The sequence below is a fragment of the Anser brachyrhynchus genome (assembly GCF_964034855.1).
Source record: "Anser brachyrhynchus genome assembly, chromosome: 8".
Lineage (NCBI taxonomy): Eukaryota > Metazoa > Chordata > Aves > Anseriformes > Anatidae > Anser > Anser brachyrhynchus.
The window spans coordinates 17313314-17340206 of record NC_137702.1 but is presented as its reverse complement, the minus strand read 5'-3'; the positions used below and the strand labels follow the sequence as shown (position 1 = coordinate 17340206).

At 41.4% G+C, this 26893-nt stretch overlaps 2 protein-coding genes across 10 annotated transcripts in view; one reads left to right on the top strand and one right to left on the bottom strand.

The window, feature by feature from the left end:
* Positions 1-54: 54 nt before the first annotated feature.
* On the top strand, positions 55-17505 carry IVNS1ABP (influenza virus NS1A binding protein). Of its 5 annotated transcripts, none has more exons than XM_080602335.1 (15): positions 55-302; positions 6328-6575; positions 7936-8062; positions 8377-8546; positions 8632-8707; positions 9432-9605; positions 10036-10161; positions 11547-11654; positions 13809-13935; positions 14225-14449; positions 14550-14671; positions 14843-14969; positions 15050-15181; positions 15337-15510; positions 16045-17505. In XM_080602335.1, the coding sequence occupies exons 3-15, from the start codon at positions 7952-7954 to the stop codon at positions 16296-16298; spliced, it is 1926 nt and encodes a 641-aa protein (XP_080458461.1). In that variant the 5' UTR covers positions 55-302; positions 6328-6575; positions 7936-7951; the 3' UTR covers positions 16299-17505. The 5 variants fall into 5 exon arrangements, with proteins under 5 accessions (XP_080458461.1, XP_080458463.1, XP_080458464.1 ...); XM_080602337.1 differs by having other exon boundaries at positions 56-302; positions 7940-8062; XM_080602338.1 differs by lacking the exon at positions 55-302 and adding an exon at positions 336-527.
* A 994-nt stretch (positions 17506-18499) lies between these two features.
* Positions 18500-26893, bottom strand: part of SWT1 (SWT1 RNA endoribonuclease homolog) — a 42893-nt gene continuing 34499 nt past the window's right edge. For 3 of the 5 annotated variants that reach the window (XM_080602321.1, XM_080602323.1, XM_080602324.1), the window contains exons 17-19: positions 26293-26359; positions 25227-25291; positions 19869-20602 (exon numbers count right to left, since the gene is read on the bottom strand). In XM_080602321.1, the coding sequence (XP_080458447.1) occupies positions 20404-20602; positions 25227-25291; positions 26293-26359 (331 nt within the window). In that variant the 3' untranslated portion in view covers positions 19869-20403. The other 2 variants (XR_013954317.1, XM_080602322.1) reach the window with 1 other exon arrangement.

Sequence of the window (26893 nt, the reverse complement as noted above, 5' to 3'; positions counted from 1 at the left end):
GGGCGGAGGCCGGGAGGGCGCGATGCCGCCCGCCCCAGCACCGCCTCCCGCCCGCCCCGCAGGAGGCGGAGGGCGCCGCGGGCTCTTCCTGCTCCGGCGGCGGGTCTTCGGCGCTGTGCCCGCGCTCCCGCTCCGCTCCGCCTGCCTCCTTCCTTCTCCCTCGCTTTCTCCCTCCGTCCCTCCGCCGCCGCCTCGCTCCGCTCCCTCTTCCCGGCTGGCTGGGGCTGCGTCTCCGCCTCGGCTTCCCCCGCAGCCTGGAGCCTCCCAATATGAACGGCGTCGTCTGCGCTCAGAGGCACCAGGTGGGGCGGCGGGGGGCCGCGGCTCTTTGTTCCCGGCGCGGGGCATGGCGGCGGGCGGGGCGGGCAGCGCCGTCGGACCGGCAGGGCGAGCGGAGCCCTGCGCCTCTCCGCGGGGCCGGGGCCGGGGCCGGGGCCGGGGCGTTCTGCTTTTTTCGAAACGTTTCTCAGATCCCGAAGTTGCGCCGAGGAGAAGAGGCGTGATCCGCCCTCAGGCGGCGCCCCAAGGTCAGGCCGCCGGCCCGCGCCTCAGCCTCAGCCCGGCCGCCCGAGGAGAGCGCCCGGAGCCGGGCCTGGCGCGCGGCGGGTCGCGGCCGGGGCCGAGGGCCGAGGGCGGGGTGCTGGCACGGGCACGGCCCCCCCGACACCCGCATCGCTTCTGGGAGCGGGCTGCGGGCCCGTCGGTGCTGCTGGAGGCCGGCGATAAATCAGAGGCCCTCTGGGCGTTAACGCTGGAGGGGAGGGGGAGAGCCACGGCAGGGCTGTGTGCCTGCAAGCCCGCCTGGCCGGCGGCCTCTCGGAACGCCTCAGAGGCTTTTCACGACGGAGAACACCCCGGCCTCGGCAGTTTCAGTGCTGCTCCCAAGACTCCCAGAAACATAAAAAGCGAACTGGTTGCAGTTCTGTGAAGGGTGAAAAAATGTTGACAAAGTGAGAGGCGAGGCATCCGAGTTACTTACGAAGGAAGAAGGATAGCAAGGCCGAGTGGTGACAGACTAGTGGAAATTCAGTATCATATCACTCTCTCCGTATTCGTCACAGTTTGCGAAGGGGAATTTTTTTTTTTCTTCAGTGATGGGTGTGTAGACATCACATTTATTCTTTTCCGTCAGGGATCTACAAAGTAAGGAACTAAGCAGGATGTACCGCTGCGATGGTGAGATCGGTTTAATTTTAGAAGGTGGATTTTGTCACCACAAACCCAGCTCCTGGAGCACAGACAGGATGCAGCAGTCAGCAAATACATGCCAATTAGGAAATGGTACTTTAGCTACTGTAAATAGGTATAATTTCTTTCCTCAGTTTGAGTGTTTAAGAAGTGGGGAGTGTTAAAGGCAAAAACTGCCCAGCTGGGAGGGATGAGACAACAAACAAACAAACCCAAACAGTTTGCTGGTTGTGTGATAAACATTTGAAGAACTGTAGGAAGTGTGTTAGTAGAAATCCATGGGGGTGGGGGGTGGGAGAGAAATGTTCAGGTTTTAAGAGACTATGTATGAGGCAGAAAGTAGACAAAGACAATGAAAACAACAACAAAAAAGTTTTAACGAGGTGGAAAAGGAGAAGAGGAAGTGCAGAACCGGTATGGAAAAAGGAACATGAGACAGTGAAAGAGAGCATGTCAGAAGCATGGCGGAAAAGCACTGGAAATGAGTCCTAACTGGGCAGCTGGTGTGTTGCAGCTGAGTTGTAGTCAAAGGAGCAGTAACATTCTAGCACAAAACCTGCTTCTTGTAAATTTTTCTAGGTCTTCAAGGACACGTTTGTGTATACAGAGCTCTGTAGCCTTGCTCTCTGTAATGCAGTCCAAGTATTGCATTTTCTTGGACTACATGTAAAAGGTGTTGGAAAACGTCCATAGTACTTTCTCCTTTCCCTTCAGTCCCTAACTGGTGGTAGCAAATGCTCTATCCCTTTCTCCTCACTGTGGGGACATGGGGCATGGCGTGGGTTGATTTGCAGCAAAACACAACAATTTCATTTACAGGTTATCTACCAACCAGACTAAATGTGTAGTGGAAAATAACCAAAAAGTAAATATGCAAACCAACGTTGATACATAATCTATGAGTCTTTACTTGTATTAAATCACTGGTGTAAAGAAGTTGAGTCTGTTCGGTGGTGCAAATTATGTTGGTATATGTTTTAGCCCATAGTATTTTACCCAAATGCAAACCCAGACATGAAAATATATTATATTATGATATGGGTAAGGGACTGCGAGTACTCATAGGTCTGACCTACATTTCTTCTAAACTAGGCTGTGAAAAGTAGGAAAGCCTTCAGTGAGCAGAAAACATTTAGGAACACCAAATGTGGTGTTAAATTCCATTTATGTTCCACTGTATCAACAAGTGTCAATCATTCTATCAACAGGCATCAACTTGTAATCAAAAGTTTTAAAAGTATCTCCTAAACTAAAACATTAACTGAAAAATCATTGGTTTAGTGTTGAGTTGAAGAGGTAATACCTTAATATGGTAAAAATCTTGTGCAAAATTGGCATAAAGCATCGACTTTAATTTTTTACTGAAGTACTGCACATGGAAGTACCACCGGACTAGACCCAAGTTCTCAGCTGGGAGGAAAAATAAATAGCACGTGTGGCGTTTGGCCGTGGGCAGCCTCAGCGCTGGGACCTGCCGGCCTGGTACCTCACCCGAGGCTGCAGCACGTGCTGTCCCCAAAAGTGGCTTTGTAGAGGACAGTCCTAGGTCATGGCAACGGGTTTAAGACCTCAGAGAAATTCAACAGTAATCTTAATGCAGGTTTTCTTTAATGGCTTTTAAAAATATTTTTGATGTTGGAATGTTTTCTGCGTGAGGGGATTGTAAGTACTAAACACAACCAACAATGTAAAATGTATTACGACATTTAATTGCTCTTCTAACTGCCTGACCTAATCATATTTCAGTAGTGTTTGCATTGCAAGATAGGTGTAAGAGGAGAGCGTAGTGAAAGATGAGAAGACATTGTTATTTAAATGAGTCTTCTTCGAAAATGCACCTTAAAGTGTATATGCAGTGAAATGACAAGATGAGTTTAAGAGGAGAAAATTTCTCTTCTGGGAGTCAGCTAAGTGCAGTGAACTTATCGTGGAAAATTTTATCTGAGCTGTGAATCTTCCATAAGAAGATATACCACTGGAAATGGAGATCTCAGCCTGTGCATGTGGGTAAGTGTTCTGGCACTGCAGCTACGGGAACCCAGTGACGTTTCAGTCGAGCGAGAAGCAGGCACCTGAGTCGTGGCGTTCCTCTGCCCAGCTGCAGCAGCACGACGGGAGTGCTTAGCGCCCTCGAGCTGGCTCCTGGCTGCGGGGTGATGCCTCCAGGCTCAGCACCAGTCAGAATCCTTAAGGCAAAAACTACAATGCAAACCCAGATCATTCGCTTCTTGCTTTGGTTTAAAACTGTGTGCAGGAAATAGGCCTTCTCTCAAGAAAAAAATTTCTCAAATGGAGATACCCAGTTCCTGCTCAGGAATGCTGGTTCTGTGGCTTTAAAGTCTTAAAATGATTCCATTTTGATGGAGCTTGAAAAGTAATTTCAGTGGTATGAGACCTCATGCTTTACCTAGCTTACAGTGATCTGTGACTGTCGCACTTGATTAAAAAAAATTAAAAATCCTGGAGAATTAAAATAATAATTAAAAAAAATGCTGATAGTTCTGGTGACAGTTCTTGATGGTGAGCTAGAAGGGAATATAAGCAAAAATCAGAAGAAATGGTAATTAAAGGGCTACTTAAATTTCAAAGTGACCATAGAAAGGAATTTGTTTGCAGTACCTTTTTATAACTTTTGAAGTAGCAAATGTTGTCATTCTTGGCTTTTTGTTGATTTTTAACTGATGAAAACAATTGTTCTGCCATTGGCGTACCAAAACGGAAAGGATGCAGAATGCAAATAACACAAGCATATTCATTAATGCTACTTTTGAATACTAATATTAGCCGTGGTTTGCATACAACAGTACTAAAACTTAGTGGCAGTAGTTAGATGTTCAAACTCTTAGAAAACATTAGAAAATACTGCTAGGTGCATAAATGCAGAGTTTTCATTCATGTGCAAAGGAACACTTTGAAGGACAGATCTTTTGTTTAAGTCCAGAGTTATTTTGGATGCCCTTTATAGGTCTTGAAGGTTGTAAGCGAGCACGCAGGACGAAGTTGAAACGCTGCCCATGAAATTAAGTTGTTCTGTTAGAACAGAATGTGGCAGAACATGCCTGGAGATGCAGACAGAATGGGGATGGTTCTGGCGTTTAATTTAAATTATTTGAATAGTTGTCGTGTAACTTGAAATCTACCCAAAGCCTTGACACTGGTAATTAGCAGCAACTCCAGTGAATATTGAACAGGGGAGTACATAATGCGATGCGCAAGCAGGCTGGAAGCCTGTTTGTCTGGATGTGGCAGCAATGTACATTTAATTTGCTTTGGTAATTGTGGAGCTCAGAGCAGGTGAGCAGTGGCTGGATGGTGGTCCCTGGGAGGGAGAAGGCAGGTTTAAAACCTGAAATTGCAAACTCGGAGGTCTCATGGCTGTAACTCTTGTACATTTGAAAATAGTCTTGATGAAGCCCAACTTCTGGTACTTTCTTAGAACTTCTTTTTGAACTAGTTCACTGCCACGCTTGTGTTGAAATAGCATCTCTGCATCTTTGAACAAGAGAATGTTTCAAATGAGATGAATCTCCGTGGGAAGTGTGGACACCAGGTTGTTTGCTTTGTTTTTGAGAAGTGAAACTCCTTGTTTGCTTTAGAAACTGGAGATGTTTTCCCTGCTGTACCAATAAGGCAAGAAGCATTGACTTCCAAATGCTTACAGTTGAATAATATTTGGTAAATAGAGTTTGGTTTCAGTTTTGTAACATGCCTGTAGGATCATTTTAAAACAGCATACATTTAATGTGCAGAGGTTCTTCTCCCAGCAAAGTGTGCTGGGACAAGAGCGTGCTGTGGGAAGCTGTAGGGGTGCCGTGGTGCCCCCCGTGCTGGGGGCCCTGCTTGGCAGACAGGCACCGCTGCTGCTTGAGCGCGGGTGCTCGTGCTCGTGCCTTTGCTAGTGGCCACATGTAGTTAACACTAATTCTGGCTACCTGGCTGTCTGCTGACTGCCACGGCCTCTCCTCAGGGTTGCGGGAAGCTGATAGGGGTGGATGGAAGCAGTTTCTTCCCCTGGGGAGCTGCTGTGCTGTGGGATAATGCCCCCTGCTGCCCGGGAGAATCGGTCCCGTGCTTGAGCTGCTGCTGATCTGCTTGGAGTCCGAAGGAGGGCCAATTCCTGACAAAATGATCCTGGCTGTGGCCGGGCAGGAGAGCCACGGGGCTCTTCTGCCTGCTCTGTAGGTGACTTTTAAGTTTTGACAAGGAGAAATGGGCTGCACCTATTTTGAGGAAACCTGATTCCCAGCACGGCATTTAACCTGTAGCTACAAATATCACTTGGGAACTGCAGCGGGGAACTCAAGTGGATGAAGTGATCGATGTTTTCCCGAGGCGGCAGCAGGGTCATGGAAAGTTCCAGAGTGGGTGGTTGTTGCCTGCTCCCTCCCCGCTGCTGCTCCTCCTCCTCTTCTCCCCTCCCCGAAAAGGCCGGCATAAACAGCCCCCGCACGAAGGATCCCACCAAAGCTACCCCGGGCTGCAGTGCCAGCGTGGGGCTTGGCTGCAGCTGACAGGTTCTGCTCGGGGGTAGTGAAGAGACTTGTTATCCAAGAGGTTGTCGTAGAAAACAACAATTTCTGACTTTATAGTTGTTTTTTTGGAAGTACCTAAGACTGGAGACATGCCCAGTCCTTTCAGACGTGTCCTTAATCCATCTTCGGTCCATTTTAGGCATTTAGGAGAAGAAGGATACAAGTAGACAAGTACAGGGAAAGCAAAAGGTAGGAGGCATGTGGAGTGGCTTCTTTTTTTATATATGTTTAGTAGTTTTTGTTTTGTTACTTAAGAGTTTGTCTTGTGTAAGCAAGCAGTAATATCTAGATATAGGTAGGAAGTGCTGAAAGTCAGGATTGGTAAGGAAGTGTCTGAAAATTGGATTCAGCTGTTTTAACTTTTTTTTTTTCTAAATACTGCTGTAGCTACTATCTTGTCTCTGTGTGGATAGGAATTGGTATGGTGCACCTGTTGTTAGACATGAGGATGTAGTGGTGTCAATATGGAATTTCTCAGGTTGTTCCCTCTTTGTCTAGAACACTTGTTTTTGAGGGGTCAGGAACTTCTACTTTAGGAGACTAAATTTCACCAGAAATATGTGGTAGCATTATATATTGTCCTTACTTGATAATTTCTTTATTGCAGATTATGATGCACGACTATCACAGAAGAAATTCATGTCTATAGCTCTTAAGGACTTGATTACATCATCTTCAAGCCTGATAGTTTTGGAATCCATATTGCGGCTGCAAAGACACGTCTGTTTTTGCATTTCAACAAACATCTTCCCTATCAGAGGATACTGAAACTGAAGTGCTCTGTTTTGACACAGGGATACCATTGGAATAATTTAAGACCTCCCAGTTAAAAATTTACAGTAATATATTTGCTAGGTAAGTTAATACTGGTAGGTGTGTATTCAATAATTAATAGTTTTGCTGAAATTCTGTGACTTTAAAAACTTCCTGTCCTCTTTTTTTTTTTTTAATTTTAAATTGTAACAATTGAAAATCTATGCAAATAGAAACATCTGGAAGTAAGACTGTTGCCAGTTTACAGTCAAATACTTTCTGTATTAAGTGAAGGCAAAACAAGTGGAATAAAGCTAGAATTATTTGTGTGGAGCTTGCTATTATTTTTGTACTGTTTCTTTATTTCCAATTTTGTATTTTATTGGGGGGGGTTGTTTAATCTTTTGCTTTTTTTTTAAATTTCAGAAGGAAATATAATTTATTGCTGATAATGTTACTAGCATTCCACATATTTCCTCAAAAATTGTTGAGGAAATTTTACTTTTGCGTATGTTGGCAACTCAAACTTAAAGATTTGAGAGAGAGACAAATTCAGTATGTCATCTCAGGGTCATATTTTAGTACTCCTAGTTAGCTTCCTATTTCTTAAGAGAACTTTTTCTAAAGTGCTTAGATTAAAAAAAATAAAAAAATAAAAAAAAAGACAGTTAAATGACTTACAAAATAGCTTTCAAATTCAAAAGATAGATAGTTTCCTGAAGTTATTTTTCCAGTCTTGGTCCAAGTTGCATGAGGTGACATGTTTGTATATGGGTAAGATGTTCAGGGGAAGTTGCTTTAGCTTCATGAGGACTTAAAATACATGGTGGTGATACAGAATATATTTCAATCTGTCTGTTTTCTTTTATAGTTTTCAGCTATTCTGAAATATGTCAGCCATTACACTCATAAAATCAAGCAATTTTTTTTTTAATTTCTCTGGCTATTTGACTTCCCTTTTTACTTTAAATTCTCAGTTCTTAGTTTTCGATGCAGCTGCTTTTTAGGTCGGTGCAGAAATAAATCTGGTCAATATGACATTTTATGCAGTGAGCAGAAAATAGCAATGAATCTTCCAGATCTGATCTTAAGTGGAGGGAGATAAGGCTTCTTGCCTAATCCAGAGGTTTCCAACTTGCTTACAGAGAGCAAGCACAGGTTCAGCATCTGTTTTTGGAGCTGGTACCTGCGGAAGTGATGTGGAGAAGTTGAAAGGGAGGAAAAAAAAGTTGTGGAGCATCTCACTTTGAAAAATCATTAATATGGTCAATCCGAAGTATTGTTGTTAACACATAGTCACCAGCAGTAGTACTCTTGTAGTTTCTTTCTTTCTTTTTTTTTTTTTTTGAGGTGGATGTTTTTTTGAAAAAGTTCTTATGAATGTTTGCAAGTGATGTGTTAATTGTACTTCTATACGGAAGCAAAATGTTATATCTGAAAATGATACACATTCTGTTCTCAGCCAGACCAACTCCAAAATGATTCCTAATGGATATTTGATGTTTGAAGATGAAAATTTCATCGAGTCATCTGTTGCCAAGCTAAATGCCTTACGTAAAAGTGGTCAGTTCTGCGATGTCCGACTCCAGGTAACTTTTTTCCTCTCAAGTATTATGGTTGAATGTGTTTTTTCATTGTTTTGTAGTACTATATATTTTTTTTCTGGAAAATCCATATTTAAAAGAAGAAAGCAGATACTACTTTGAGAGAAGCACCATACAACACTAATGAGTTTTTTCAGGTGATGTAAGTTGAAGGCAGTATTGATTAATTTATTGATTAATAAATTGATTTGAATGGGGCCATTCACTTGGGAAGGTCTTTATACTGCGTTACAATATAAATCTATTTTTTAAGAAAATCTTACAACCCTGTGGATTTTTTATCTGTTTTTTAAATAAAGGTGTGTGGACATGAGATGTTGGCGCACAGAGCTGTGCTGGCTTGCTGCAGTCCCTACCTGTTTGAAATCTTCAATAGTGATAGTGATTCTCATGGAATTTCCCATGTCAAATTCGATGATCTCAATCCAGATGCTGTTGAAGTTCTGTTGAACTATGCCTATACTGCTCAGTAAGTACTTTTCTGAGAAATGAGAGAGGGCAAGTTTTAATTATAAAGAATCAAAGTAATGAAGTTATGTTTCTTTCTTCAATAGGTTAAAAGCTGATAAAGAACTGGTGAAAGATGTATACTCAGCAGCAAAGAAGTTGAAGATGGAGAGAGTTAAGCAGGTACAGTTCTCAGCTCTTCCAGAGGTCTGTTCTGTTTTCTCAGTCAGACAGTGTTATGCTTTTTGGTGGTAATGGGACTAAAAAATGATTCTGTGGAAAAAGTGCTTAGCGGGTAAGCTTTTGCATAGTGTTAATTTGAGTGACATCAGGATGTATTGCTTCGGTTTGTGTTATCTTTGTGCTGAAGGCTCTCTGAAGCTAAGTTTTTATTTGTGCACATGTGTAAGTAAAATGGCTTATGAATCTTAGCTGGTTAATTACCTTAAGGTTCATGGGAGCACTGATGTGCTTGGTTGTTTTGGGGGAGGCATAATTGGCTCTGTAACTCTGTGGCAGTGGTATGTGAAAAAGGAATAACCCACACACTGCGGAATGTAAGTTTTGAGCTTGGTTTCCAAAATACTTGCTCTTGCTGAAAATGGGGATACCTTTGACAAGGGAATTGGGATTTGTATCTTCACTTAATTGCAGGTAGGCAGTTTTGAGCAGGTTTGCAAAGAAACGCATATATGTAAGTAGCTTTTGTATGTGTAGGACGTTCTTCTAATGTATGCATATTCTTATGGAAGGCGACATTTCATTTACAGCAGCTAGTGCGGGGAGATGACAACAGACAAACAGTCACTGTTCTGCAGTTAAAAAAAATTTGTTTCTGTGTGTTGGGGTGGATAATTTGTACATATAAGAATCATGTAAATTAAGATGCAGCTTCCTTTTTTAAAAGGTTTGTGGTGACTACTTGCTCTCCAAGATGGACATTCAGAGCTGCATCTGTTACCGAAATTTTGCAAGTTGTATGGGAGACTCACGTTTGTTGAACAAGATTGATGGCTACATTCAGGAACATCTTTTGCAGATTTCAGAACAGGAGGAATTTCTCAAACTTCCACGGTTAAAGGTTAGCTGAAGTTTGTAGACTTACTTTTGTTATGGGACTGCAGGCAATGTGAAGGGAGTTACAAAATCACCTTTACAAAAAGTAATCCAAGGAACAAAGGTAAAGTTTTCCTGCTCCCAAAAGGGAAGCCATAGTATGCTGAGTTTTAGAAAACAACATGAACATTCTGTATAATATTCATGCTAATGTGCAACGTGACTGTAGAGCCTGTGCACTGTCATCCTTGTCTAGAATAAAACGTAACTGCAGTTGTACTTCAATGGGCTTACTAGTTTGAGCTTGTGCAGTAGAAAGCTCCTGCTGTCTTCTAGCTCCAGTGAAAAGCAGGAGTAATGCTCACTCTGTAAAGTACGGTATGCTGCAAATAAAAGGGTAAAACCTGTGGAGTAAATCATCCAGTAATTCACTTCCCTTCTTCTTCTATTTCAAGCTTGAAGTAATGCTTGAAGACAATGTTGGCCTACCTAGCAATGGCAAATTGTACACAAAGGTAATCAACTGGGTACAGCGCAGCATCTGGGAGAATGGAGACAGCCTGGAAGATCTAATGGAAGAGGTTAGTCTTTAAGAAAATGGGATTAAACATCTTTTTCTTTTTTTTTTTTAATATAGAAAAAATCAATATGAAGGATGATCCCTTTTTCTTTTTTTTTTCCACTTTTTTAACTATGACCCTAAAGAATTTAAATTTTACTGTAGGTACCCCTAAGCTGAGAAACTGGGGGGGTGTTCAGGTGAGCTGAATGAACTGTTCAGTCTGGTCTTCCGCTTTCCTTTTTTGCTCACTATGTGCTGTATAGTAATCTCAAAAGTGGCATGTATCTTGCTTTAGAACTGGGGAGGTGGTACTGAAACTTGTTGTAGATTCTTGATGTTTTCCTTTGCAGGTTTTACTTGTAAATGCAAAGTAGGTAAAAGCTTCTAATGGTTGTTCCTCCCCATTGATTTATCTCCCCATAGGTTTATTAACAAAACTAGGATACCAAGGCTGAAGAACCAAGAAGAAACCTCAAGTGTATTGACACGTACAGAAGCAGCAGTCCTGCCCCAGTTCTCCTAAGAAAATCCGCTGTGGGCAGAGAACGATGATGATGATTTAATGGTGTTTACTTACTCCTTTACAGGATATATTATTTTAAAAGTTGTGTGTTATTAAATGGCTTTACTCATGAATAATAATGCTAGATGTAGCCTGGGCAGTTTTTAATGGAAAAATTGGTGGGGAATCGAAATTTCTAATTGGCTGGAAAAAATGGGCTTTAGAAATAGACACCAAACATCAAAATTTTCCCAGTTTGTTACTACAGGCACGGTAGATCTTCAGAAACACTTGTATAGGCAAAAGTACATGTTGATAACTGTCATACCTTCTTGAGTGTATATTTCCTCTTGGAATAACTAATTTTAAGCTTTGATCATGTTGAAATTCAGATGCATTTCATTGAAGCATTTGCATCTGATGTTTAGACGTGGACAACAGTTTCTTCCAGAGCTTAAATTTGTGTTGTCTCCCCTCATCCCCATACCTTTCTTTTAGAGTCCACTGTTGGCTTCCCTTAACTCTTTCTGGTCAACATAAATATGTGTATTTTTCAGAGCAGAAAACTTGTTTGCGGGGATAACAAAAATGCTTGCATGAGATTGTGAATTTGTGTAATTCCGCAAATTAATGTACCTCTTGCTTGTCTAATGTTTCTGTGCTGGAAAAAACAGTAGAAGTCCTTGGAAACCGAAGATTTCTTTCAAGCTGAGAAAGTAAGGAACCTTCATCCAATGTTTGAAGATTGCCACCATGACATCTGCTTCCTTTTAGTTTTGTCATTCCGCTAGATTGAGATGAGATGACGAGAAGTATGCTGGCGACTGCCTTTTGTAATCTGCCTGTAGCTAAGTAATAATGGAGACAGTAGCCACATGGGTATTCTGTTGTTGTTTTTGCAGGTTCAAACGCTGTACTACTCAGCTGATCACAAGCTGCTTGATGGAAATCTGCTAGATGGACAGGCTGAGGTGTATGGCAGTGATGATGACCACATTCAGTTTGTGCAGGTACAACTTGCAGAGAGTCCGAGGTAACCTCAGGTAGACTGGAGCAGTTCACAGCAACCTGAAGTCTTGCATACTGTAGCAGAGGAAGCAGCAGTAGCTTTAATGGTGAAATACATGACAAGAAAGCATATCTTTCTCAAAACTGCTGGACACAATGATTTAGACTCTACTGTCAGTTTATCAGCAGGCTGACTCAAAGTGAGCCTTTGCAAAATTAAGTGCTTTAGGTTTGACTTTTAAATAAATCTTGGGCTGTTAGAAGGAGGAAAAGGTAGAGAAGCGGTCAGCTGTAGCAGGTTAGTTGTAGCTTAGTAGAAATGTCCAGGAAATCATCTCCAAGAGACTGAAAAGAATTGTGGACCGACTGCTTGGCTTGCAGTTTTCCTGTTCTTGAGACTGACTTAACAGATGCATAAGATTTTGGCACAGAAAAAGATTCCAGACATAAGTTCTAAGCTTTTAGCTGCCAGCATCCATTTCTTTTGTTCAGCTGTATTGGTAGCGTGCAAGAGAGATTTAAAAAAGCATCAGTACATAATTTCTGAGCCAGAGAGGGCTGATGCTTTGACTGTCTTGTGTTTTTTGAGTTGTTTTTTTTTTTTTTAACTGCCAGCCAAATATGGTACTGAATCTCACCTCCTGAAAAACACGTGGCTTAGGACAATAGAGACTATGTAAGAAACAAACAAACAAAAAATAAACAAAAGCTAATAAATGTAAATTGTCAGTTGCTTTATCCAAATATAATTTAAATTCATTGAGCTAAAAGTATGTGTATTTTAATTCATAAGTGATGTGTGCAAGTATACATTTCTTGAAATTTTTTAGCAAATGATTACGTAAAATACTTCCATCTTGGCATGTGGATTTTAGAAGTGAAGAGAGATGAAAATGAAGCCAGCTAATATTCCTCTTGTTGTAATGCATCTTAGTAAACCTTCACAGATTTCACTACCTTTGGATGCTATTCCTTATAGTAGTTAAAAGCTAAGAGGTGTACTTTCAAAAATTTCTTCTTCAGAAATGAGGCCAAAGAGTCCTCAACTTTTTCTTTTTTAAATCCTTTTTGATAATTGGAATTAACAATTTCAGAAATTTGCATCCAGCCTTTGGAAATGTCAGGCAGTCGAGAGAACACCAAAAGCCCACAGACAATGGGTCTAGAAAATGGGTCAGTAACTTTAAAATTTCTGAATTACAGATGTTTGCAATGTCAGTGACTGTTGAGGTAGTTTAAGGATAGAAGAATAAGCTCTTAACTGAATGAAGATTCAGAAACAAAAATGCTATCCACAAATAAATTGGTTTTCATGCAAAGCTGAGTGTAGCTGTCAAACTCTGTGTAAGGTTATCTATGAGTTAGATGATGTGTTCTGGAAATCTTATGACAGTTTCCATAGAAATCAGACTCCAGGGAACTGTGCAGGCACTGTAAATTTTGGTCCTGTGGTTATAATGTCTCTTCTTAAAAAAATAGACAGAATTTTAACCTCCCTTTTGGTTCTTCAGATTCAGAAAAAGCCTGCATAATCCGACCAGCTGTGTCTGAAATGTGAATTTTTGGCTTTTCTTAGTTTGGCAAAATAATGTAAACTACAGTATAAATTTAATTGAAGAAGAAAAGAGAGCAGTAATCTCCTGTTAGTGGGAAGTATCAAGGGAGTAAAATCCAAGAAACGGCTAATCTGAACACAGAGAGGAACTGAACTGAAATTAATTCGTCTTCAGGGAATGAAGAGAATAGTTAATTCACTTCCAACAGCTTTATACAATTAACTCAAGTTCCAGAAGCAGAGTTCAAGTGTGGCTTCTACTTTGTGAATCATTTTTTTTCCAAGTAGATGGAGGTTTTTCCTTAGCCTTGAAAAACCTGCTAGTAATGCATATTCTCATCCAGGAATTTGAAATGATTTCTAGTCATACACCAGCAGTACAAAGGTGCAATCAGAGGATGAAATGAGTACCAAGCTAAGATGTAGGGTGGTGTTGGCAACTGTTGTTGAGTATGCAACAGTAGGTGGGCTATACACGATGCTCTGTGCAGGTGGTAGCTGAAGTGTTCTCTTGAATAGTTATGTATTAGCTCAGGGAAGCAAAGGTAGAAAGAGGAGCAGTCTCTGGCTAGGTTTCTGTAGCTGCCTTTTGATTTTGCAGAAGAAGCCACCACGTGAGAATGATCACAAGCAGATAAGTAGCAGCTCCTCTGGAAGTCTTTCTCCAAGTGCTACTGTTCAGAGTCCTAAACATGAATGGAAAATCATTGCTTCAGAGAAAACTTCCAGTGAGTATCTGAGGAGGCAGGGGAGTTGTCTAAAAGATGCATCTGGTGTTATGTACCTACCACCTCTCACACTCAAGGGTTCCCTTCAACATCTCTAAGCAGCACTTTTTCTTACTGATGATACGCTAATTTGTGGGGTGTTTCTAAAATAACTGGGGCCAAGCTGGGATCACCGATGTTTCGATCCCGTGTCCACAGGGCCATTAGAAATCCTGTGGTGTGTATAATTTGACCCAGAAAGTCCTAAGTCATTCGTATCAGTCTTCTCTCCTGTTCTCCTGACTTACAGGTAATACCTACCTGTGTCTCGCTGTTCTGGATGGCGTGCTGTGCGTGATATTCCTGCATGGCCGCAACAGCCCTCAGAGCTCTCCCACCAGCACGCCGCGACTGCTGAAGAGTCTGAGCTTTGAGCTTCAGCCAAATGATGTAATAGAGAAGCCCATGTCTCCCATGCAGTATGCTCGGTCTGGATTGGGCACAGCTGAACTTAACGGCAAGCTGATCGCTGCAGGTAAGAGAAGTAGTAACAGTTCTTTAAAACAGCTTGCTCAGTTTGGAAGGGGTGCAGTTGGTCTTTGGAAGTTTGATACCATTCCACCTTTTGATTTTAGGTGGATATAACAGAGAGGAATGCTTGCGCACAGTGGAATGCTATGATCCGCAGAAGGACGCTTGGACTTTCATTGCACCTATGAGAACGCCGAGAGCTCGGTTCCAGATGGCAGTTTTAATGGTGTGTGGAGATCAGATGATATGTTGAGATTATGTAAACATAGGTGGGATGAATATTGGAAACCTATAAAACAGTAATACAAGTTGCTTAATTGAATTTAGAAGGTTACTAAAGTGGTAACGTTTTGAGTTGACCACTTGTATGTGAAAGGTACTCATTTTTTCCATTTAGGGGCAGCTGTATGTCGTGGGTGGGTCGAATGGCCACTCGGATGACTTGAGCTGTGGAGAAATGTATGAGCCAGAAATAGATGACTGGACTCCTGTTCCAGAACTGAGAACCAATCGTTGCAATGCAGGTAACACCTCTGCAGCTGATCAACTGTTATTTTCTTTATTAATTTATTACCTTACTTATTATTCTTTCCTATATGAATAGGAGTATGTGCCCTGAATGGAAAACTTTACATTGTTGGTGGTTCAGATCCTTATGGCCAAAAGGGACTTAAGAACTGTGATGTGTTTGATCCTCTGACAAAATTGTGGACAAGTTGTGCTCCACTTAACGTCCGTAAGTCTGCTGTGCAATTTGGGAGGGAGGGGGAAAAAGGGCAGTTGCAAAACCATGGATTTTAAACAAAAAAGCTGATTAAGTTTCAGCTGCTGTGGCAAGCTGTTAGTGCACTGCTTCCGTGCTGCTCTGTAACTCGTGGTGTTTGGTTGCAGGGAGACATCAGTCTGCAGTGTGCGAGCTCGGCGGGTATTTGTACATAATTGGGGGAGCAGAATCGTGGAACTGCCTGAGCAGCGTGGAGCGTTACAATCCAGAGAACAATACCTGGACTCTGATCGCACCCATGAACATGGCTCGACGGGGAGCTGGAGTGGCTGTTCACGATGGTAGGCTCCTGCAGTCTTATGCAGCCTCTTATGCTTAATGAATTTTTCATGTTGAGCTACAGTGAAAGTAGAACACAAAGGTGTCTATTCCTTTGTATTCTAATAAAGGGAGGGAAAAATACTGGAAGAACTTGGTTTATGCCTTCAATTACTTAAAAACTAACCAGAAAAATGAAAAGCTCTGACTTTGGGAGCATCTCCCCCAGCCCTTTTTTCTTTTTTTCTCTTTTTTCTTTTCTCTTTTTTTTTCTTCCTCCCCCGCACCCCCCACCCCCCCCAACATCACCCTTGCAGCTTCCAGAACTGCACCTGTTTGAATTTGGGCTTTGGAAATTATTCCAGACCAATCAGCCCTAATGATCAGAAGAGCTCAGCAGGTCTGTGCTGTGACTCCAGAACCTAAAAAAAGCAAGTTTCTGCCAGGAAACCCTTACATTCCTTCGCTCTGGCTTGGTCTTCCGGGAAAGGAAGGCTGTGTTTGGAAGTATGGAGGGTGCTTAGCAGTGAAACACCCATTTTATCTCTTTTTCATAGGAAAACTCTTTGTTGGTGGAGGCTTTGATGGCTCTCATGCGGTGAGCTGTGTGGAGATGTATGACCCTGCTAAAAATGAGTGGAAGATGATGGGAAATATGACTACTCCGAGAAGCAATGCCGGCATCACGACGGTGGCAAACACTATTTATGCAGTTGGGGGATTTGATGGCAACGAATTCCTGAACACAATTGAAGTCTACAATCCAGAATCAAATGAATGGAGCCCCTACACAAAACTTTACAAGTTTTAGGTGAATTAAATTCCCTTTTCAAACTAACAGGCTTAGTGATGTAATTGTGTTTTAGTAGAGGTACACTTGTGAATAGGGTTGGGGAGGGCATAGATGTTGCCAACAGCAACACAGAGCTTTTGCATATTGCATATTAATGTGCTGTACATATTTGTTTTGGAAAGAATATCAAGATGAAGGGTTTTTTGTGTATTTTAGAACTTTGTTTCAGGGTGGTGGGGTTTTTTTGTTTTGTTTTTTTTTAAGACTTTGACGATATTGCAAGAGAAACTAGATGGAGCGTATCATTTCAGGAGCTTCCCCCAGTGTTTGTTTTTGTCACTTTGCACATTAAATGATGTTTTCTTTTCTGTACAATGTGTTCTTGGGGCAGGAAGTGTAAGGCTTATGGGGGATCGTTTTTTCATCAGGCCTTGTTTTCTTCAGTAACTGGAACAATCTGTAACAAGAAGCCTTATTTAAATAGATATAATGGCTATTTTTTTTATTAAAAAAAGCTGACATGCCTGCCAATACCTTATCTTTTATGATTGCCTTTTTATAACAGTTTTTATATACTCAACGGAGTATTTTATCTGTTGAAATGAAAACGGCAGATAAATGGTTATTGAAGCAAAAAGACAACCTTGGAGTTCATAGAGACTGAGTGGGACTGCGATTTACCACTGTAGTTGAGCTTCTGAGCTTTTGCCTCTGCTACAATATTGCAACTTAGTATGCAACACTTTCATTAGATCCAAATGGAGTTTCTGAACATAACATAGCTGTGACTTTCTAGCATGGGAAAATTATTTTGGCTCCAAATATTTTGACAAAAATGTAGAGGGTGCTTTCTGTACAGCAGTTTTGTTACTAGGGTTGACCTAACATTTGTAAAACAAACTTAAGTGTGGGGTTTTTCTCATGTTTTTTAAACTCTTCCAAGTTGGCAACGAAAATGTATTCATCTGACTAGTAACTGTTTTATTTTTCTAATATTACAAACTGAAAATGTGATAGAACACCGATAACTTGACTTCATATGTACTCATAGTGCTATGTTTTAGTTCACTTTCTCTATTCATATGGATAAAATGTTGGTTTGGATGACTTGGTGTCGAAGGTGTAGTGCTGCACATCTAAACTCCTGGTGCCAAAACTAGCACTTAACTGCTTGCTGCTCGTGCAAACACATTAAAGGTACCTTTTGGGAAATCCTTGCACCACAGGCTTCGTGTGCTGTGTCTTGGTGTTCCTTTCTTTAACGAAACAGTTTACAAACAACGTACGCCACTGAAAGGGGAGTTTCAGATGGATATAGGCGTCAGGCAAGCAACCTAGGACATTTAACTGAACTGCTGCAGCTCAGCCTTAGGGGGGTGAAGGGCTGTGTACCCCACCTGCCTGTGGTCTGAGATCCCTAAGCTCGTGGTGCAGACACCAATGCCTGGCTCACCACATCCAGCTACCACCCCTGGGTTGGAGAAAGTGTTGCTCCTAGGGGCCATGCGAATTGAAGTGGGGGGGTACTGAAGGTGAGATGAGAAACTGGGCCCGTGTCTGAATCATTTCAAGAAACTTCATTTAGGTGTGTTCCTAAGCACAGGTATAGGAAATAAAGCTGCACCCATGGTGGTGCTCGTTTCTGTCCCCATGCCATTCTGAACTCGATGATTTGATTCACCTCTCAACAAGGTAACAGCTGACTGATGCTACCACTAGGAACAGGCGTCTGCTACAGCGTGTTTCTACTTGACACCGTGTAATGCATCAGCAGCATACTACAGCTGGACAGCAGAGCAGAAAAACAAGACCCAGGAGTTACTGATTAGGCCAAGCTGTAAAACTGGGTGTGTTCTCACAGGAAGAGTCTTTATAAGAAAAAAGCTGAATAGTGTCTTAATCTGTCAACTCTCTCCCCTAAAGTTTATCAAAAGTAGACATGAGCTAAGGCAGAAAAATGTGATGTGCGTAAGTGGGTCTAATTTCCTATGTATATGGTACAAACTGCAAAATAAGATTATCTGAACACAGCATCTTACCCACAACTGTGGGATAACAGCGTCAATGGAAATATCCCCAATAAGAATTTTGCTCTGATAGTTACTTTTGCAAGCTACTTAGCACTAGGCACTTCAAATCAGGGAAGAGAACTGCATTAAACTTGCATCCACAGCAGCTAAGCAAATAGAGTGAAAATAAAGCTCGTCAAAGCAACATTATCAGAATTAACTGTCATTTATTATAACAATAAATTAGATTTTTTTTCTTACAATAAAGATTTTTTACAAATACATCCAAAAGTTAATATCAAAATAAACACTTCTAGAACTTTACTGGTCATCTCATCTCTATACAAATACATACATAAAAGAGGTAGCTTTAAAGGCCACAGCAGCATTGAAAATGGCTGTTAGAAAGTTTTGTTGACTTAAAGCAGTTTTAGAAAGCAACATACAACACATTCAACGAGAGATGTCACCTGAAGAGCAGAGGCAAGTCACTGTGTGTAACACAGAGGAAAAAATGCTTGCGTCTTTACAAGAAAAGATGACAGAAGGATGAGGAATTTACCAGAAGATTTTTTTCTAGCAAGTTTCCACTGCATCAAGATTTAAGTGGCTATTTTAACAAAGGAAAAATGCCACTGTCTTCTGAATACTTTTTTTTTAAAGCATATTTCACATGCTTAATTACAAATGATCCTGGTTTCACTGCTGTTAACAGCCCGGAGTTTTCATTGGAAAAGGTCATACTGAGTATTCTGACAAAAGTACTTAAAAAGAGGTTCAGGACAAACACTTAGATGAGTTGTGGTGTGTGTGTTTTGTCTGTTTGTTTTTAAATAAAACAAGCATTAATCCATTTCTTTCCTCATTCTATATCCTCCTTTCAGCCTTATGTAGTGCAGTACATAGGACGCATACTGCATCTGTGTTTTAGTCCTTCATGTCTGTAGGAGTGCAAGCATCATGGGCATCTGGCTTTGTAGTCAACTGCTGTCCTTCAGTCTTTTCAGAGCCTAGATATCACAAAACCCTTTTTTCCCCACACTGTTCACTTCCAGAGTGTCAGGAGAAATAAAAACCTTACCCTTATTTTTCTGTATAACCATATAACCATTAGTAACAGCTCTGACTTCCAACACAAACTTCTAGCATTTAGCACACCAGTCCAGCACATCTTGGTGTGTCCCAAAATTTTGTTGTATCAATCCAGAGACCCTCACTTGAGCCAGAAAATTCTACTAGCTTGCAACTGGCAGAAATTCTGACATTTAATGTTATACATGTATAACTTGTTTTTGTTTTCCCTTCAACTCAAATATAAAACGGCACCATTGAGAAAGAAGGCGGCAGGTTTTTTTGGCTCCATGAATATTCCCTTCCCTCCCACCACGCCCCTGAGGAGCAGGACTTCATGTGGGCAAAGCAAACAAAGGGGGGTGAGAAGCACAGCTCCACACCTTGAGTCAAGTGTCACAGCCAGCCCCTGTTCTTTGCTTCCATGTGAGCAGATGCGTTGCACTGCTTAATAGTGTGCTCCAGCTGGGCCAGTTGGCAACATCCAACTTCCAGTCTTTCTCTAGAGATGAAAAGATACAAACCCAGGTTATCGGGACACAGTGGATCCCATTTTATAGACAGGAACATTTCAGCATATTGCTTTAAAACAGAATTCCAACGGATTCTAATACTGTGCGTTAACACTGTCAAAAGCAGAGAACGTTCTGTACCTCTGGAAATCCAGATGTTAATCTTTTGCTGTAAAAATAAAGTAAGCTTATTGCAGAGCCAGCTAACCATTACATGCTCCCAGCTGTATCCTGCAATGAAACCTTCAAAATGCAACAGCCTAAAAGGCACACAGCAAACACTATTTCAACCTCAACACAAACCAAGCCTTCAACTAACACCAAATTTTGCCACTTTTCACAGAAGGTGTTTAGCTGCAGTTCAGCTCTGCAGTTCCTGTACATCTCTGGCCCGCAGACAGAACCAAGTTCCACCCACAGTTATGTTACAGAGATCCGCATTTTAGGCATGTGGAAAATTTAACTTCAATCTCTAGTGGGTACAGAAGGTCCTGTCGCTCTCGCACTTGCCTGACATCTGTATTTTTTCTGCTAATCCCTGGAGCGCCACCAACATAGAAGAAGAGACACTTTTATAAGCTTGTGCTCGTAGAAGTTAAATATAAGAAATATTTTCTGGAGTCTGAAAAGCCCAAAGTCTGGTTTGGAACACAGGGCAGGCTGGCAGACAGTGATGGATTTTGAAATAGTAGCTCGGCACGTGAAAACCTTTCCAATGTCAGTGGTTCCTCTGAAAGAAAGCACAACAAACCTTCCATCTTCAGAGTGCTTAAGTAAGCACTGGCAAAATGACCGGAGCGAGGACATTCTTTCCCCATGTCTCACTTCCTAAAAGTCAACCTGCAGACACCGAACCACCACAGGTCTGCAGCATTTGTACCTCCTCACATGGTTTGAGGGTTTTTTCCTGCACACTTTGCCTTTTCTCTAAGCTGTAAACTTGCCAAAATACCTGTTCTTGTTTCTGTCTCCAAACTTGGAATTAGTTGGTAAAAAAAAAATATCCACGCGTCTACACACAAATTACTGATGCAGCCACTCCCCCACATTATCTGCTGGGTAACTGCCAGTATTTGCAGACAAATGTAACTTCTGAGCCAGAGCAGCCACCGCAAGGTGCTGCTTGCCTACCAAGACAGTGGCTGCACAGCTTGAAACCTGCTGTCCTGACTCAAAGGAAATACAATTTACTACCATTTTTAACTAGAAAAGGATATTGCAAAAGACAAACTACGCAGTTGTGATCTATATAAATGTAGAGGCAATTTCCATAAAATGCAAGGAACAGCTGTAACTTTTGCCTTAAAGCTGCTAAAAACAAGGATTTTACACAAATACCTTTAAAAAGCCAAACAGCAACACAGCAAAGTGGCAGAGCTGCTTTGGATGTTTTGCTTTTCATTGTAATACACAAAGGTAGTTTAAAAAAATAATCAGTTGAAAGGCCACTTACATCAGCTTTCTTGACAGAACAGGGATTTTATAATGGTAGGTACAATTCAAACCATCGCTCTTATGTTTGCATATTTACACACGCAATAAATCTCTTGACTACAGAGACTGATTATTTAATAGACCTTTGTTTCGAAAGAGAAACCTAAACCTGCTTACACAAAAAATATTCTGCAGCTTTGGTTTTCCAAGATACTTGCTGGAAAGAACATTTAAAAGACTCTCCTTAAAAGCAGGGTTAAATCACGAGTGCAGCCTGAGGGCTACCAGACCAGCCTCTTAAATCTTTTTCCTTTTTAAACCATGCCAAGCACAAATTTACACACTTTACTTTTCTCCATGGCTGTATCCATGCAGATTTTATTCCCATCAGCTAGATCTGGTAGGTTTTCTTTCACTTGATCAACTTATAAAACACATACACGTGTATGTGTATGTGTATGTGTATATATATATATATATATATATATATATAAAAAATACAATTCAAACTAAGGGATGCAGTTAGAAGGATACGCACCATACCCCCGGCACTTTTCATTCTCACAGGTCACTTAAGGCTGGAGGATCAGCCCGCCAGCGCAGACGACTGAAGAGCGGTTAAAACAAAGGGCATTTCTCTGGACATAACGCCCAGCACTGGCAGAGCCGCGCTGACGACCACCCATCCTCCAGCCAAAGGAGCTCCATCGCCAGGCCCAACCTCTCCAATGCTGCAAGCGCCTCAACAGTCTTTAGAGAGGAGTTCTTAAAAACTGGGACGGAGAAACACCTCAGCTGAGACATGGGTAATAAGTCACCCGTATCTAATTAAAATCTCCCCTACGTTATTCTAGCAGCCGCTGTGCAATGGCTAAAATGGTAAATTGCATGATACTAGCACAGGATTTACACCGCAGAACAGTGCAGCATTTTAGCCCACATGTAATTACCGCAGTTCCCGCCTGAAATAATTTTAAGTGGGTCGAGAGAGGGTGTTTCTGCGCCTTCCAAAACACAGTGGTGGATGGCGGACAGCAAATACCTTCCAGCAGACCACCGGGCCCGTCCCGAGGGGTGGCGAATGCAGCAGGGCACGGAACTGCTGGAGGCGCCGTGAGACCCCGCTCGGCGTGGCGATGGCAGCGTGAGGGCGGCGAACGTGGCAGGGCGCCCGCAGGACCGGGACCAACGTTCAGGAGGCGGGGGAAGTTTCACTGGGACAGCTGGGGCCGTGGTTTGCAGAGCCCGCGGTAGCTGGGGACATTTGATGAGTCTGGGTACGCCTTCATCGTGCGAAGGAACGCCTCCACACGATTCATTGTCTGTCGACATGAACTGCTACCAGCCCCTCCGCAGGGAAAACTCCAAAGCCTTAGGGAGCAACCTAGAGACTCTGAGTCTCCGCATTAGCTGCTTGCCACAGAAACGAGTGTCCCCTCTGAAATCTTCCTGCCACCCAGCACCTCTGCTCCCCCCAGGGCACAGCTGAGCCGGAAGGGAGGGAGGAAGAATAAGGGCTTTGCATAAACTCCTCTCCATCTACCCGGTTCTTCTGCTGAAGCAGCTCAGGGCTGTGCTATGTTCCCACTATTCGGAGGGAAAAAGCTTCACTCCAATGGGATTTTTGTCATGTTACGAAAAGCTTTGCTTTCTCTCTCTGCCCCCCCCACCCGGCTTTCACCACATCTCTACCACTATAAGTGAAGCAGCAACAGGAAAAACAAACAGAACAGCAGAGCTCTCGCGTCAGCACTGCTCAGATCTGTAAGAGGAAGACTGGAATCTATTAGGCAACTGGTAGGGAGGCTCAGTCAAAAAAAAAAAAAAGTTACATAGAGGTTCCTGGTGTCTTACTGGAAAAACCTGTACTGTTGATTTGTTGAAAACGCAAAAAATGGCAACAACTAGATGTCTGGGGAAGGGTCAGACCTTTGTTACATTTATGTCTTTAAGATCCGGATCTTTATATCGTAAAGACCTGGGCTGGCATCTTCTAAAGGCTGCTGTGATACCAAAGCCTGTAGCACCACGCAGAGACAGGGAAGCAGTGAGACCTGTGCATGTAGCTGTGGCTATCTAACAAGCCCTTTTCTTCTCCAGATAAGAAGAAATACTTTGGGTCAAAATCTCAAGAAGAGAGCATCTTTGGTTTATCCCGAGAAAGGAACAGTCACAGTACAAGTATCCTGCACTAAGCCACCTCCTTCAGGGGCCAGGCTGAAGTAAAAATGCTCACTGGTAATTGATGCTGGGGAAACACTTTGTTCAGGAACTTCTGCTGAAGCCCGAGTAATTCAGCCTGCCTTAAAGCAGCCTCCATCCTGTGCTTTTGCTCTTGGAACACCTCCTTTTAACTGAGTCCTTTTAAAAGTTCATTTACCATCCCACGTTTATTGGGTGGAGTTACGTTTTATTTCCCGTCTGTAATAGCACCTAGCTTCATTCCTGCAGTAACTGACAACAAGAGTTAGGCATAAGAGGGATTCTAAAATCCTGTGGATTAACTCTGTATGTTTTCAAAGCTTGTAACCTCTAGATAACAAAAACATCCCCCTCACCCTGTAGCACCACTCATCACAGAAACCAAAGTTCTGCTGAGAACATCTTTTTGGCCATGAAACCTCCTGTGGCAGACAGAAATCACAAAAACACTCCACGTTTTTGGGCCCTCTGACAAAGTACGGACCTGGGGACACCTTTCAAACATCAAGAGACTGGAGTTTCCTCGATACCCGTAGCACAACACCCAAGGCAGTAACACTGTAGATTTTACACAGACAATGACAACGATGTCCACAAATGTCTGAAAACTGCTGTTTGGGAGCTGTGGTCACCAGCTGAAGCCTGCTGAGCTCGCAGACCACTTGTCTCTGCTGACACATGGATGGAATCTCTCCCTTCCCTGCCTAACTCTTCTCCCACCACCCAGCAACGAGCACTTTTAAATTCACAGAAGAATTAGGAAATCAGTATCAATCCAGGCAGGCAAGTGGAAGGTTTCCAGAACAATTTTCCTACTTGGGTTAAAATAATCTGCAAGCCTTTTACACAGCTCATGGAACCACACTTCATATTCTGGTAAGTTACAGCTAACTCATATATATATTATATGTATGCTTTAACAGGAACTTCAAAGAAAATATTTACCTACCTTTTATTATCCACTCACGATTTATTTAAAAAAAATTATTTATATAAATTCATGGCATTTTAAAAACTCCATTGAACCTGGTTTTACAAGCCCTCAATTACACAAATTCAGAAAAAAACCTTCTTATGAGCCAGAAAATTTCCAGTAAAGAACTAAGACTTGTATGACAGTTATTTTTAGACTAATGTTTCCAAGGTCTTTAACTCAGCTGTACAACAGATCGTTTATTTCCCTCTGACTGAACTGTAAGAAATAAAATAAAATGGAAACAGAACTCGGAACCTTAAGTTTGGTTCTCCTTTTTTTCTAACTGTACTTTACTACACACAATGGCTTAATTTATGACTTCAAGTTCTCATAGTAATGACAAGTTCTGCTACAAACAGAACTGCAGTTATAATCAAATCAATTTAAATGCAGTCTCACATTCTATCCTACCTTATAACAGATGCTGACCTATAATGGCTCTGTCTGCCACTAAACCATGAATCCACAACCGGTACGGGGTAGCGGGACCAGCACCTTGCCCTGGGGTCAAACAGCTGAAAATCTCCTTCTGGGTGCTGTTGGCTCATCTCTAATTTATATTCTGTCCTCTCACATTCTGTTGTAACAGTATATCGTAAGAAAAAAATCTCCATTCTTCATCCCTAGCCCCTTCTCAGGATGGCAATTATTTTATTTAACAGAACAATTTCTCTTACATTACTCTGGTATATAGTAAAATGCTGTCCCAAAACCTATTTGATGTGGTCAGTAATTGGCTTACCGATACAACTCCTGTGAAACACACTCATAAAGCTCCTCAGCAGTAAATTTTATACTGTTATATATCTAAAACAAAGAACAAAGAGCAAAGAATTACCAAAGTAAATTACCAAGTATCGCATATCAATTAAAATTATACAGCTGGTGTAACAGATATTATTAATGTATTATCTAACAGGCTCTCAAGTTCAGACAGTACATAAATGAATAAAATCGTGCTATGTGCTATAATATTAAATATTACCAATTAACAGTCACGATTGTACATGATGGGAGGGACAGATACCACCCCAGCTCCATTTTTGAACCATTTCTGCAAAAATGTAGAAGACCTTCAATTGTTCTTCCTCCCCTCTCAATTTACCCTGTAAACCTATAGCAACCAAAGAAAGTTCTGATTTGCTTTAATTCCATAAATACAGTCACCCCATATGTACAGGTCTGAAAAACAATAAATATATTTTCCTGTATAGGACTGCAAATCTGAAAAATGCAGTACACTAAACGGAAAAACACCTCTATTATACTGCAAACACTTATTTCTATTTCTTCTTAAAGTCCTTCAGCACAAATGAGTTAAAATTCATGAATAACTGATAATTTCAATCTATCTTCTTTTCTCTCAACTACACACAGGATTCTCCATAGAATTACCCAGCGCAATGAATCACAGAATCATAGCAGCATTTACGTTGGAAAAGACCTCTAAGATCATCTGACCCAACCTTTAACCTAGCAAAACTCTATCTTCTTAAAATGACTACGTCAGGGATGGTTTGGAGACTTCAGCTTCAATGTTTTACTCTCTACAACAAGTCCTTCTTAACAAATGAGTGCTCCAAGAGTCAGGCAAGCAACTCAAATACTGGTACAGATTCTAATAATTTTTGGTAGGTATCAACTAAAAAAATATTCTTATGTCTAATGTCTAATAAACAAAATATAATCCTCAAAATTCTAGTTTAATGGAAATATAATGATGAGACAGCTAACCTCCTGACTATTTTAAATAATCAGAAAACTGCAATAGAAGTGTATCTGACAAAACAATAATGAAAACTTCATACCTCATTGCTTATGAGGAAGTTATAGAGTGTCCAAATGTCTTGGAAACTACTGGTTGGGGTCAAAATTCTGAAAAAGAAATTTTTATTTATTTATTTTTTTAAAGTGTAAAATGATTCTATGGAACAATTAAAAAAATAGCAATCAGAAATGCTTCATGAAAAAATCTTATTATTTTTGAAAAATTTTCCCTTCCACCCATCCTTTTCCACTCCTCTACAAGAACTAAAAATGAGCTTATTATGTCTGCAAGGACCTTCTATGAAGGCTTTTCATAATTAAAAATTCAACTGATATTTTTATGAACAATTCCTCTGAAAACCAGCAATATTTAAAAGCCTTTTGTTTCAGATAAGCAAAGCATGTTGTATTAATGTGGAGCAAGAGAAAACCGACACGCTTAAAAAAAACCTTCCCTCACTAGTTAACGTTGTATCTCACTCCCTCCAGTACGTTAACATACAGCCCAAATTTTACATTTTCCATACCATTTTTGCTACTTCTAAGAATAACCAATTCACACCCAATACTGAAAACTGAAACTAGGATTTGACAGCCGGAGAGGTGCTATTTTAACAGAAGTACTGTTCTTTTATTTAGCCC

Coding starts and splice junctions, on each gene's coding strand:
- IVNS1ABP (XM_080602335.1), top strand. CDS start 7,952: ATGATTCCTAATGGATATTTGATGTTTGAAGATGAAAATTTCATCGAG. Junction 14,450..14,549: donor CGGCAAGCTGATCGCTGCAG/GTAAGAGAAGTA, acceptor TTTTGATTTTAG/GTGGATATAACAGAGAGGAA. Junction 15,182..15,336: donor TTGTGCTCCACTTAACGTCC/GTAAGTCTGCTG, acceptor GTTTGGTTGCAG/GGAGACATCAGTCTGCAGTG.